Source organism: Sebastes umbrosus, chromosome 1 (assembly GCF_015220745.1).
Source record: "Sebastes umbrosus isolate fSebUmb1 chromosome 1, fSebUmb1.pri, whole genome shotgun sequence".
Classification (NCBI taxonomy): Eukaryota; Metazoa; Chordata; class Actinopteri; order Perciformes; family Sebastidae; genus Sebastes; species Sebastes umbrosus.
In genome coordinates, this window is record NC_051269.1 from 42,110,113 (window position 1) to 42,124,804 (window position 14,692).

The 14,692-nt window shown below is 40.8% G+C and overlaps 1 protein-coding gene across 1 annotated transcript; it reads left to right on the forward strand.

Moving 5' to 3' along the window:
* Positions 1-55: 55 nt before the first annotated feature.
* On the forward strand, positions 56-9,970 carry LOC119496331 (NACHT, LRR and PYD domains-containing protein 14-like; the record flags this gene model as incomplete). The annotated part of the gene is made up of 7 exons (XM_037783545.1): positions 56-1,818; positions 3,172-3,345; positions 5,786-5,959; positions 6,350-6,523; positions 7,191-7,364; positions 8,967-9,140; positions 9,805-9,970. Coding segments are annotated over 7 exons (2,799 nt in total), but the record flags the coding sequence as incomplete, so codon positions are not given.
* Between the last annotated feature and the right edge of the window lie 4,722 nt (positions 9,971-14,692).

A 14,692-nucleotide genomic window follows, 5' to 3' on the forward strand; every position in this document is an offset into this window, starting at 1 on the left:
TCTTAAACTTTGTTTCTCTCTTTCAGCAGATAGAGGTCTGCAGGAGGCTGTAGATGAACATAAGATCAGTCTGAAGGAGAGATGTGAATGTGTGACTGAAGGAACTGATGAAACAGGAAGTGGAACCCTCCTCAACAGGATCTACACTGAGCTCTACATCACAGAGGGACAGAGTGAAGAGGTTAATACCCAACATGAGGTGAGGCAGCTTGAGACAGCTTCCAAGAAGAGGACCCTCCATGACGCTCCAATCAAGTGCCACGACATCTTTAAAGCCTTACCTGACCAACAGGGACACATCAGAGTCGTTCTGACGAACGGTGTCGCTGGCGTTGGAAAAACCTTCTCAGTGCAGAAGTTCACTCTGGACTGGGCAGAGGGCTTGGAAAACCAAGATGTCAGTCTGGTGGTTCTGCTTTCGTTCAGGGAGCTGAACTTGATTAGAGATGAGCAGTACAGTCTTCTCATGCTGCTCCATGTTTTCCATCCAACATTACAGAAGGTCACAGCAGAGAAGCTCGCTGACTGTAAAGTTCTGTTCATCTTTGACGGCCTGGATGAAAGCAGACTTTCACTGGATTTCAAGAACAACGAGGTTGTGTCTGATGTCACCCAGAAGTCATCAGTCAACGTGCTGTTGACAAACCTCATCCAGGGGAATCTGCTTCCCTCAGCTCTCGTCTGGATAACTTCCCGACCTGCAGCGGCCAATCAGATCCCTCCTGCATGTGTTGACAGGGTAACAGAAGTACGAGGCTTCACTGACGCCCAGAAGGAGGAGTACTTCAGGAGGAGAGTCAATGATGAAGAGCTGTCCAGCAGAATCATCTCACACATCAAGACATCCAGGAGCCTCCACGTCATGTGTCTAATCCCAGTCTTCTGCTGGATCACTGCTACAGTTCTGGACCACATGTTGACTACAGACCAGAGAGGAGAGCTGCCCAAGACCCTGACTGACCTGTACTCACACTTCCTGGTGGTTCAGACAAAGAGGAAGAAGCAGAAGTACGGTGAGGGACATGAGACGAGTCCACAGGAGCTGACGGAGGCTGACAGGGAAGTTCTTCTGAAGCTGGGGAGGCTGGCGTTTGAACATCTGGAGAAAGGAAACATCATGTTCTACCAAGAAGACCTGGAGCGGTGTGGTCTTGATGTCACAGAGGCCTCGGTGTACTCAGGAGTTTGTACAGAGATCTTCAAAAGAGAGTGTGTGATCTTCCAGAAAACAGTCTACTGCTTTGTTCACCTGAGCGTTCAGGAGTTTCTGGCTGCAGTCTACATGTTCCACTGTTACACAAACAGGAACACAGAAGTACTGAAGGACTTCCTGGGAGAAGAATATGTTCATTCAACCCTGGATGACTTCCTGAAGAGAGCCATGATGAAATCCCTTGAAAGTGAAAATGGCCACATGGACCTGTTTGTTCGCTTCCTTCATGGCCTCTCTCTGGAGTCCAACCAGAGACTCTTAGGAGGTCTGCTGGGTCAGACGGACAACAGTCCAGAGATCATCCAGAGAATCATCAACAACCTGAAGAAGATGAACAGAGATAATATCTCTCCTGACAGAAGCATCAACATCTTCCACTGTCTGACGGAGATGAACGACCACTCGGTACATCAGGAGATCCAAGAGTTCCTGAAGTCAGAGAACAGATCAGAGAAGAACCTCTCAGAGTTCCACTGCTCAGCTCTGGCCTACATGCTGCAGATGTCAGAGGAGGTTCTGGATGAGTTGGACCTGATGAAGTACAACACATCAGAACAGGGACGACTGAGACTGATTCCAGCTGTGAGGAACTGCAGAAAAGCTCTGTAAGTCCAGATGTGATTAACTTTATAGATCAGTGTAGATTACTAGTTTAGTTCTTCAAATATACACACTATAAAATTATTCCTATGTGTTCCACGTGTTTATTACATAAATAAGTCAGTTGTATTTGCCGGTGAAAACAATACCTCCTTTGTCCTTGGAAGGAGGTAATAATGTAACCTCATTGGTTCTTTAGTTGTGTTTGTGAGCTGAATACGTTCGATGCTCAGAAAAGAGTGTTAATGACAAAACGCCATGCAGTCATCAAAATATCTAATTATATGAATGTTTAATTATGTACAGGTCTAATATTATTACACGATTTGTTTAATTTCTCTACCGTTTGGCAGCAGTCACTGAATTTTCCCATTTATGGACGTGAACCTGACAGCAGCAGGTAGCTAGAGGTCAACTTTATCAACTGTGTTATTATTACTTATTCACTGAGTTTTAAAAATGCTTTTCTAATCAAGAAGGCCTCATGCTAACTTTGTGAAGACAGACCTGGGATCAGATCACACTGACAGACTGGACATTAGGGAAGCCTCAATGTTACTACATTTTCTCTCTCTTCATCTGCAAGATTAAAGAAAAACAAAGATTAAAAGTCTGCAGGTTTGAGAGAGAGTGATGAGAATTATTGTTTCATGTCAACCAGTGAGATAAGATTATCTGAACCACTGATGTGAGGAGCAAATGTTAATCAGAGAAGTATACACTCACCGGCCACTTTATTAGGTACACCTTGCTAGTACCGGGTGGTCTTCTGCTGCTGTAGCCCTTCTGCTTCAAGGTTGGACGTGTTGTGCGTTCAGAGATGGTATTCTGCATACCTTGGTTGTAACGAGTGGTTATTTGAGTTACTGTTGCCTTTCTATCATCTCCAACCACTCTGCCCATTCTCCTCTGACCTCTGACATCAACAAGGCATTTCCGTCCACACAACTGCCGCTCACTGGATATCTTCTCTTGTTCGGACCATTCTCTGTAAACCCTAGAGATGGTTGTGTGTGAAAATCCCAGTAGATCAGCAGTTTTTGAAATACTCAGACCAGCCCGTCTGGCACCAACAACCATGCCACGTTCAAAGTCACTTAAATCCCCTGTCTTCCCCATTCTGATGCTCGGTTTGAACTTCAGCAAGTCGTCTTCACCACGTCTTGATGACGTAATGCATTGAGTTGCTGCCATGTGATTGGCTGATTAGCTATTTGTGTTAACAAGCAATTGAACAGGTGTGCCTAATAAAGTGGCCAGTGAGTGTATATCAAACTGTTTAGTCATCAAATGCATGAAGTAAATAGAAACTGTCCTCTTTCATAATAATATATTTTGTAATTTTTGTGTCATGACAGACTTACAGGCTGTGAACTCTCAGATACTCACTGTGAAGTTGTGGCCTCAGCTCTGAAGTCCAACCCCTCCCATCTGAGAGAACTGGACCTGAGTGACAACAACCTGCAGGATTCAGGAGTGAAGCTGCTTTCTGCTGCACTGGAGAGTCCAAACTGTAGACTGGAGACTCTGAGGTCAGTTCACTGACTGTAGCTTATGTAGTTTGTACACACACTCTCTACACACTGGCTCTGCTCCAGATGGCTCTAGAGAGGGACATTCATGTTTTTGCGTCGACCACCGTAGCTCTCCAACACGCTTGGCACACAGGAGAGGCTTCAGTTGGTTGTAATCTCCTCACCTCACCGTTATATACCGCCAGATCCTACTCACTGGACCTTTAACCACAGACCTTATTTCAGGCATCTAACTAAAAACCCATTCAAAAAACCCATTGACCTCCAGACAAGGGAAAAGGAAGTGATAAAATGCTGACTCATTTCTTTGTTTTAGGACTCATTCCTGTAGCGCTCTATTTGAACATGTCTAAAGGTGCAGCACTCTTCAACAAACACGTATTGCACCAATTTAAAGGCACATAAGTGATGATTATGAACGACACCATCCAATTAGAGTTTTCTATGGTTCTAAGTTATTCTCACGTTCTTGTTGACAGCAGATCTAACTGTGCTCTGTTTTCATGTCAGCATTGGCTTATTATTTGAAGCCACACATTTAGATTACAGTAAAAAACATATAAATATTCTGCATCAGAAACATCTTTGCAGGTTCATATTTTTTTCAACTCTATCTCAATACAATACTCACATGTTCATGTACATTCAAAGAGTTATTGATGTCTGTCATCATTCCTTCTGTCTGTGAAGCAATCCTCGTATAACCTGAGTGTTACGAGATGAGGACTAAATCCACAGTCTGGTTCTGTGTAAAATGTCCTGTAACGTTGATCTTAAACTAAACGGAGGCTTCAGCAGTCTGAGTTATATCTATAAGGGCTGGGTGACTTGGACAAAATCAAATAACACAATATTTTTGACCAAATACTTCGATATCGATATTGCAAAGATATTGTAGGGTTGACCATTGATGCTTTCACAAAATATTTACACAATGAGGTTTTTGATAAATAATCATCAGTAATGTGGATATAATGACTAAATGTAAATAACAAATAATAGAACAGCTAGGACAGTCTGGTAAGTTCAGAAAATTACATCACTTTACTGTAATGAAGCCTTTAAAACCAGGAAAAGACAACACTTACAGTCCCCTCGAAAACTATTGGAACAGCGAGGCCAATTCCTTTATTTCTGCTGTAAACTGAAAACATTTGGGTTTGACATCAAAAGATGAATATGAGACAAGAGATCAGGATTTCAGCTTCTATTTCCAGGTATTTACATCTAGATCTGTTAAAAAACTTAGAAGATAGCACCTGTTGTTTGAACCCACCCATTTTTCAAGTGAGCTAAATTATTGGAACATGTGACTGACGGGTGATGACCAGGTGTGTCCTATTACATTGATTATTCAAACAATAAATAGCACTGAATGTCTACTCTCAGTTTCAGCTTTGGGTTTTGCCTGTGCAGGCTGCATTTATAGTTAAAAAGGTGTAACCAACATGAAGACCAGAGAGCTGTTTATGGGAGAAAAGCAAGCAATTTTGAAGCTGAGAGATGTGGTGGAAGTTTCTATTAAAACAAGACACAAGCCAAGGTCTCTACTTGTCTTTCAAGTAAATTTAATAAATAGCATCTGCAGATGGACTCACGAGCACAGCCACCTGAGTGAGCTATGGCAAGTGAGCTAGTCAGGCTTTTGTACATACTAATACATAACACACAGATAAGTGCAGAGTCATGGAAAAATAGTAGAGTGAATAATTTTCCTTAAGTCAGCACAGAACAGCATCAGAACAGAGCATCTCAAGACATAACGAGTACTTCAGCCATCTGTTGTTCACAGAGGTCATCTGTCAGAAGACAAAACTTTCGGGTCACTGTTTTAATGCTTATGGTGACAAGGTCTGCTAGATGTGAGGCCCTGAGATTCTCTAAAGATACGTGGTTAACTTTGGCCTACTCCTCGGGGGTCTTTGAGTGTCTACTGCAGATATGACAATTTCCATTACAGAGAAGATGGAAAATCAATCAGAGCCATTACACAATCATTGGTCATAGCCAGTACAACCATTTGGAATGTCCTGAAGAAGAAAGAAACCACTGGTGTACTGAGCAACAGACGTCAAACCGGTAGACCAAGGAAAACATCAGCAGTTGATGACAGAAACATTGTGAGAGCTGTAAAAAAAACAACTGTCAGTGACATCACCAACAACCTCCAGAGGGCAGGAGTGAAGGTATCACAATCCACCGTTCGCAGAAGACTTCGGGAACAAAAGAACAGAGGCTACACCAGAAGATGCAAACCACTCATTAGCAATAAGAATAGGAAGGCCAGATTGGAATTTGCCAAAAAGTACAGAGACAAGGCTCAAAAGTTGTGCTCATTGATTAATACATAGTGATGTTGAGCTACACATTTAAAACCTGAACACATCTGATTGGATTATAAAGTGATTTTTATCTTCATCATTTATTCTTTATTCAGATTGAGGGACTGCACGTTGTCAGAGATCAGCTGTGCTTCTCTGGTCTCAGCTCTGAAGTCAAACCCCTCCCATCTGAGAGAGCTGGATCTGAGAGGAAACAACCTGAAGGATTCAGGAGTGAAGCTTCTGTGTGGTTTTCTGGAGAGTCCACACTGTAGACTGGAGACTCTGAGGTCAGACACCATTTTTTACTTCTGTACTGATATTAATATGATGTGAAAGTTGTGGTGACACTAAACTGCAGACATAAGGCTGATATTATCCTGATCCACACTGAGTACCTTAATGCTAAAGTACATTTTCTTCTTCAGTGGTTTAGTCAATTGACTGTGGCAGAGCAATGTTGAGCTGCACATTTAAAACCTTAATATATCACAACTCTTGACTTTCATTATGTTTCTTTTTTTACAAGAAATGATAATAAAAAATGCATAAGTATGAAAAATAAACAAATAATCTCTATTTCAGCTATCAGACAATAACAAATATATTCAGTATTTGTTTTTTCTAAGAAAACAAATATGAATCTATATGATGCTTATACTGACTTATTCTTTATTCAGATTGTGGAGCTGCAGGTTGTCAGAGATCAGCTGTGCTTCTCTGGCCTCTTCTCTGAAGTCCAACCCCTCCCATCTGAGAGAGCTGGATCTGAGTAACAACAAGCTGCAGGATTCAGGAGTGAAGCTGCTTTGTGGTTTTCTGGAGAGTCCACACTGTAGACTGGAGACTCTGAGGTCAGTTCACTGACTCTCTGTTACTATTATAGATCTTATATCTTTAATTAACAATTAAACCTGATTTATGTACAAACATAACTTACATCCATAAAGTTGTTAATATAATTTTCTTCATATTTTCATGTTTCTTGAACTAAATTTAGTCTGCAGTCACAGAAGACTTGTGTTTCTTAAAGAAACTGTAGAAAATGTCCACTGTTAGTTGTTAAAGTAAATTAATGTTTATCATTGTTGGTAAATGGTCACATCTGGATACAGAAGATCCTCTGAACTAACATTTATTTTTATATTGATCAAGTTTACTTCATGAAGTAGAAATATTTCTCTGGTTTCTGTTTGTTTCAACGTGTTCCACAAATAATGTCTGATCACTGATATTGATCCTTCGGCACACACACATAGATGAAGACAGAGATCAGCAGCATGTTATTGATGTGTGTTGACATGAACAGGTGTATGAATGTTGTGGTGACATTTGGATGATGTCTGTAGAAGGCTGACATTATGATGATCCACAATAACACAATGACAAAGTCACTCTACTCATTTTAGGGAAAAGATCATTGATTAGGACATAGTGATGTTGAGCTACACATTTCAAACCTGAACACATCTGATTGGATTATAAAGTGATTTTTATCTTTATCATTTATTCTTTATTCAGATTGAGTCAATGCAGGCTGTCAGAGATCAGCTGTGCTTCTCTGGCCTCAGCTCTGATGTCCAACCCCTCCCATCTGAGAGAGCTGGATCTGAGTGGAAACAACCTGAAGGATTCAGGAGTGAAGCTGCTGTCTGATCTTGTGGAGAGTCCACACTGTAGACTGAAGACTCTGGAGTAAGTATAGTGTACGAGTCGGTCCATGCTGGTTTCAGCAGTATTGTTGTGATGTGTTTCCTCAGGTAAGCTGTGAGAGGAGAACAGTGACACAGAGAGAGAGAGAACAGTCAGCCAATCAGATCAGCCAGAAGCTTGTTTTGATCATGTGTTAGAGTTGATGTGAAGAAGATGTTGTTCATGTCTCCAGGAAATAAAGCTGGATTACAGCTGACAGCATCACATCATGTATAGAGACAGTGGTCCTCATCCATCAAACTGTCATACCATCAAATCTGATCAGAAAGTCTTTGTTCTCTCATTGATCAGTTCATCTCTGTCACAGCTCTGAGATCAGTCTGACTGAAGCCTCAAATCACTGGCTCTTATTTCATAGAACCATTGTTACATTTAGTAACCATGATGTGGTCTGCCCAATGAGCTATTAAAGGAGGGTAACGGACAAAATCAAATATCACAATATTTTTGACCAAATACTTCGATATCGATGTTGCAAAGATATTGTAGGGTTGACCATTGGTGGTTCCACAAAATATTTACACAATGACATTTTTGATAAATAATCATCAGTAATGTGGATATAATGACTAAGTGTAAATGACAAATAATAGAACAGCTAGGACAGTCTGGTAAGTTCAGAAAATTACATCACTTTACTGTAATGAAGCCTTTAAAACCAGGAAAAGACAACACTTACAGTCCCCTCGAAAACTATTGGAACAGCGAGGCCAATTCCTTTATTTCTGCTGTAAACTGAAAACATTTGGGTTTGACATCAAAAGATGAATATGAGACAAGAGATCAGGATTTCAGCTTCTACTTCCAGGTATTTACATCTAGATCTGTTAAAAAACTTAGAAGATAACACCTTTTGTTTGAACCCACCCATTTTTTAAGTGAGCTAAATGATTGGAACATGTGACTGATGGGTGTTTTCTGTTGCCCAGGTGTGTCCTATTACATTGATTATTCAAACAATAAATAGCGCTGAATGTCTACTCTCAGTTTCAGATTTGGGTTTTGCCTGTGCAGACTGCATTTATAGTTAAGAAGGTATAACCAACATGAAGACCAGAGAGCTGTTTATGGGAGAAAAACAAGCAATTTTGAAGCTGAGAGAAGATGGGAAATCAATCAGAGCCATTGCACAATCATTGGTCGTAGCCAGTAAAACCATTTGGAATGTCCTGAAGAAGAAAGAAACCACTGGTGTACTGAGCAACAGACATCGAACAGGTAGACCAAGGAAAACATCAGCAGTTGATGACAAACATTATGAGAGCTGAAAAGAAAAACCCTAAAACAACCGTCAGTGACATCACCAACAACCTCGAGAGGGCAGGAGTGAAGGTATCACAATCCACCGTTCGCAGAAGACTTCAGGAACAAAAGAACAGAGGCTACACCAGAAGATGCAAACCACCTCATTAGCAATAAGAATAGGAAGGCCAGATTGGAATTTGCCAAAAAGTACAGAGACGAGGCTCAAACGTTGTGCTCATTGATTAATACATAGTGATGTTAAGCTACACCTTTCAAACCTGAACACATCTGATTGGATTATAAAGTGATTTTTATCTTCATCATTTATTCTTTATTCAGATTGAGGAGCTGCAGTTTGTCAGAGATCAGCTGTGCTTCTATGGCCTCAGCTCTGAAGTCCAACCCCTCCCATCTGAGAGAGCTGGATCTGAGTGAAAACGAGCTGAAGGATTCAGGAGTGAAGCTCCTGTGTGGTTTTCTGGAGAGTCCACACTGTAGACTGGAGTCTCTGAGGTCAGTTCACTGACTCTCTGTTACTATTATAGATCTTATATGTTTAATTAACAATTAAACCTGATTTATGTACAAACATAACTTACATGCATAAAGTTGTTAATGTCATTTTCTTCATATCTTCATGTTTCTTGAACTAAATTTAGTCTGCAGTCACAGAAGACTTGTTTCTTAAAGAAAGTGTAGAAAATGTCCACTGTTAGTTGTTAAAGTAAATGAATGTTTATCATTGTTGGTAAATGGTCACATCTGGATACAGAAGATCCTCTGAACTAATATCTGTTTTACATTGATCAAGTTTACTTCATGAAGTAGAAATATTTCTCTGGTTTCTGATTGTTTCAATGTATTCCACAAATAATGTCTGATCATTGATATTGATCCTTCAGCACACACACATAGATGAAGACAGAGATCAGCAGCATTTTATTGATGTGTGTTGACATGAATAGGTGTATGAATGTTGTGGTGACATTTGGATGATGTCAGTAGAAGGCTGACATTATGATGATCCACAATAACACAATGACAAAGTCACTCTACTCATTTTAGGGAAAAGATCATTGATTAGGACATAGTGATGTTGAGCTACACATTTAAAACCTGAACACATCTGATTGGATTATAAAGTGATTTTTATCTTCATCATTTATTTTTTATTCAGATTGAGGCGCTGCAGTTTGTCAGAGATCAGCTGTGCTTCTCTGGCCTCAGCTCTGAAGTCCAATCCCTCCCATCTGAGAGAGCTGGATCTGAGGCTCAACAGCCTGAAGGAATCAGGAATGAAGCTACTGTCTGATCCACACTGTAGACTGAAGACTCTGGAGTAAGTAGAGGGTCGGAGTCGGTCCATGCTGGTTTCAGCAGTATTGTTGTGATGTGTTTCCTCAGGTAAGCTGTGAGAGGAGAACGGTGACACAGAGAGAGAGAGAGAACAGTCAGCCAATCAGATCAGCCAGAAGCTTGTTGTGATCATGTGTTAGAGTTGATGTGAAGAAGATGTTGTTGTTGTTGTGTTCATATCTCCAGGAAATAAAGCTGGATTACAGCTGACAGCATCACATCATGTATAGAGACAGTGGTCCTCATCCATCAAACTGTCCTACCATCAAATCTGATCAGAATGTCTTTGTTCTCTCATTGATCAGTTCATCTCTGTCACAGCTCTGAGATCATTCTGACTGAAGCCTCAGATCACTGGCTCTTATTTCATAGAACCGTGGTTACATTTAGTAACCATGATGTGGTCTGCCCAAAGAGTTCTTAAAGAAGGGTAACGGGATGAGGGTGTGGAGGTTTAGTGTCTTTATTAACTCGTTCCAGTCACTAGGAGCAGGAAACTGGAATGAGTGACGACCAGAGGAGGTGAGGACTTTAGGAACGACCACACTGATGAATTTGCTAGAACATAAGTTGCGGTTACTGTTGGAGATATTGAGTAGTGAGCGGAGATATGGAGGTTGGTTTTGCCAATGATAGTTTTATAAATGAACTGTGAGCTGCATCAGTGACTGACAGCTGATGAAGGGAGTCTCTGTAAACACTGATTCATGACTTCTGTTCTCTTCTTCTCTCATCAGATGGAAGCCGTCAGAGTGAGTGATCAGAAAAGTGGATGTGTTGAGAGGATCAGCCGTGTCCTGATGATCCACAGAGGTTCACCACCTGGACCTGCATCTTATTTAGGGCCAGAGCACGAAAGTGCCAGGACCCCAACGATGTCCTGGCACGAAGTGCGAGGAAACCTATTGTTTTTCTAAGGCTCTATTATAGGGCTGGGCGATATGGCCTAAAAATAATATTGCGATATTTTTAGGCCATATCGCGATACACAATATATATCGCGATATTTTCAAATATCCTCTAAGCACTTCATAAATGCTCGATTTAACCCTTTGATGCATACAATCACACCAATATGATGATTCTTGTAGTCCCTGCAGCACACTGTATGTCTGCATTAAAACCTTCTTGTTTATATTCATTAGTGGTTTCTGTTGGAACTATTTTAATCTTGCATGCAAAAAGGGGGAAATCACAAGTTAAATTTAACAAAACAGTTTCCAACAGTATTCACTTTAACCAAATAGTTATCTGGCAATACATGCTTTATATATTTTGATAAATACATAACACACACACACACACACACACACAGCTTTTAATGCTGTGTAATAAGTGTAAAGTATCTTATTGTTATGTTTACCAGTAAGCTGTTATGACATTGCTTTTAATACAAATTATTATTTTCCCACTAGTGTAGAAAGACTCACCAATCGCGAGGTGCAGCCTGTGGCCAGAGCAGTCTGGTCCACTTATTCAGGCTCACAGCTTTGGTTCTGTTAGCTGGATGTTCATATGGATCAAGTGTCTTAATGAGTCTTTTGAATCTGGGCTTTTCAACCACGCTACCGTTGTGATGTAGGTTAGAGCGGCCGTGATTTCTTTGCATTTTGCACTTTTTTGTCATATGGGATTGCCTTGGAAAGCGAGGAAGCCAGAGTCATTCTGGTTCTGGGCTGGTTCTGGTTGCTTTGGTCGTGTTCTCACTACCGTACTCGCTGCAGTTCTTTGTCTTTCTCCAGGCTCCAGGCTTTCTCTGCTTCCCTCCATAAACAAAAACACGACGGCCGATTACGTCACACACTCGCCCAGGAGAGCGGCGGGATAGGGGCGGAGTCTGTGACGTATGTATCTGTGTGTGAGAGGGCGCCGTAGGAAGAGAAGGAAATGCCGAAGCGAGTCTCATGCCGGCGGGATGGCTTAAAAACATTACATGACAATTTGTAGTCGATGTTCACGATATAGTCATTTTATATGCCGCGCGTGGGACATGCCGCGATACATCGACTAGATTCGATATATCGCCCACTCATAGCTTATTTTTAGTTTTCTGCTTGGAGATCGCATTTTTGAGGCCTTTAGGATGCACGAAAACTCACGAAAAGTTGAATACGCATCAGAACTGGCGCGAAATTCAAAGTTCTGTATTGATTAGGCTTGGGTGTCACCAGCGGGCTCGATAGCGCCCCCTAATGCAGGCAGGTTTTCAGGGAATGTTACTTAGATCTTAAGTATGTCATTGCTCACATCTTCAAAGCCGGATTAAATATTTTTGAGTATATTTAAATAACAGTGGAAGTTACAGCTGAAGTAGGCGAGATCAGAGCAAATATGATTAAAAAAGTTATTTTTATAAAACAGTCGCTATATCGTGACAGTAATACAGGAAACAGGTAACCTGAAAAACATCATGTTCCTCTGTGTCCTCCGGTGCTCCTAACGTCATCTGTAAGATTTCACAGACCAGAGGAAAACAAGCAGAAAGAGCTGATCTGAGGTCTGCTGTCCAGCTGCCGTATATAATAATAATCTTTATTTGTGTTGCACCTTTCTAAACATAGTTACCAAGTGCTTGCACAGATATAATGAAATACAGACAAAATTGAAACTGCGAGCAGCGATGAACGGGCCCTCGCACCTCCCCGCACGTCGGGGGTACTGGCGGGACGCCGACTGACGCGGCTAGGCGTCAGTCGTAGGAGCCAAATATTATAAAAGGATAAGTTAAATTCATTATTTTAAGATGAACATAATGTAGATAGAGCAGTGGTTGGTATTTGTGCCCCATGTGGTCAACCATGGCATTCAATTGTTAATAAGTTGGCACCAGTTGATGACGTCATGGTGATTAGTATCAGCTGTGCACAGCGCAGGCTGCTTCAGGACGCCAAGAGCCTAAACTGCATTTGTTGTTTATCATTTGATCATTTTATAATCATGTAATCTTTTGATAATTTACAACTGTATCTCATTTAATTATGTTCATTCATCATGTAAAATACTTGTCTTGAGTTACTTTAAAGGTGATACATTATATCTTACTGTGTGACTTCTATGATGTGAGAGTGAAGGGAAAGAAGAGTCTTTCCTCTGAGCAAAGGTTAAAGAACAAAAGGTTCTTAGAAGAGATTTGATATGAATGATGAAAGTTTTACCTTAAGTTGTATCCTTGTGTTTTTACGAGATGTGATTTTATATCCAGAAACAACGCATTTAATCAAACGTTGTGTGTATTCATTGAGTATAAAATAACTGCATAGGTGGCCAGCACGTGTTTTGAACAGTTGGAACGGCTCCGGGGGCTCGCGATCCAGCTGCACCGGGAGGCTTTGTCAAATTTGACTAAAAATAAATTGGCGTTTCACACTTATCTATCACTTACTTAGACATCTTATCGGTGAAAAGTCAGTTGTTTTTGGAAGGTGAGAAATTACGTACTCTGACTGAGAACGTCTTTTCTCTCATTCAACAGCAATTGAGTGTGAACTGATAAGGGAAACGTGGAAAAGTAGAGGACTTTTTTCCCTACTAAGCACACATTTGCTTTGACAAAAGAAAGATCTAAAACAATCGAAATTTAGGAGGTATCAGTACTCTGCCTTTTTAATTTGAGTTTTTATTTCTTGTAGTTGTAATAACGACTGCTGTGCTGACGTTTTAAATAAAATAATCACTCGACCACCAGTAGTTGTTGAATTTTTTCTTCTGAAGAGACTTACATCCAAGGATGACTTTTTGGCTGGACCGCAGAGGGCCGGCCCTACAAACGCAAAAGTCTGTCACTGACTGACTGACTGACTGACTGTCTGACTGACTGATTGACTGACTGACTGTGCGACTGACTGACTGACTGACTGTCTGACTGTCTGACTGACTGTCTGTCTGACTGACTGACTGACTGTCTGACTGTCTGACTGACTGACTGACTGTCTGTCTGACTGACTGACTGACTGTCTGACTGACTGACTGACTGACTGACTGACTGACTGAGTGATGAAGTTACAGGATTGGTCAGCCGTCTGTTGGAGTTTCCTCATTGGTCGTTGCTCTTTCAAAATGAAAAGGCGGAGAACAGTTCTGTCTTTACGTTTTCTGGGGAGCGTGTTAAGTTACGTTATGTTGTGCTTCGTATTGTTGCGTGCATTCATACCAAGCGCGGAGCAAATTTTTGCCTCGCTGTCCTCCAGAAATAACCGCTGTTTGCCGCTTTGTACATGTTGAGGAAGTCCCAGATATGTCAGAAAACCAAACGCCGTCGTGTCTGGGTTCATAACGTCAAAATGATTGTTTCATTTTGTTGACATATTAGAGTCAAAGGTTTTTACTGAGGGAATTTTGAATATCTTTTTTTTTTTTTTTTTTTAACACAGCCATACAAAAATCCACTTTCTTCATGTTTTACGAATTCCATTTTGTATAAATCAGGCTATGAATGATATAGGAACAAACCCCTCTGTAGAAACCTTCAGAATATAGAGAGGAATGAAACTGGGAAGCTTGGAGGATGTAAGAGCTGCTGAAGTGGAGATTTCTGGCTCAGAGTCTGAGAAACAACTCATGTTGAGAAAACAGCATTAAAAGATATGGATTGTAAAATTTCATACATTTTGACGCTACTTCTGAATAGGGTAAAAATAATTAACCAATAGACATCACGATGAAACATCCCCAGTTGATTACTGACATTAAGACAATTCTTTTTTATATTA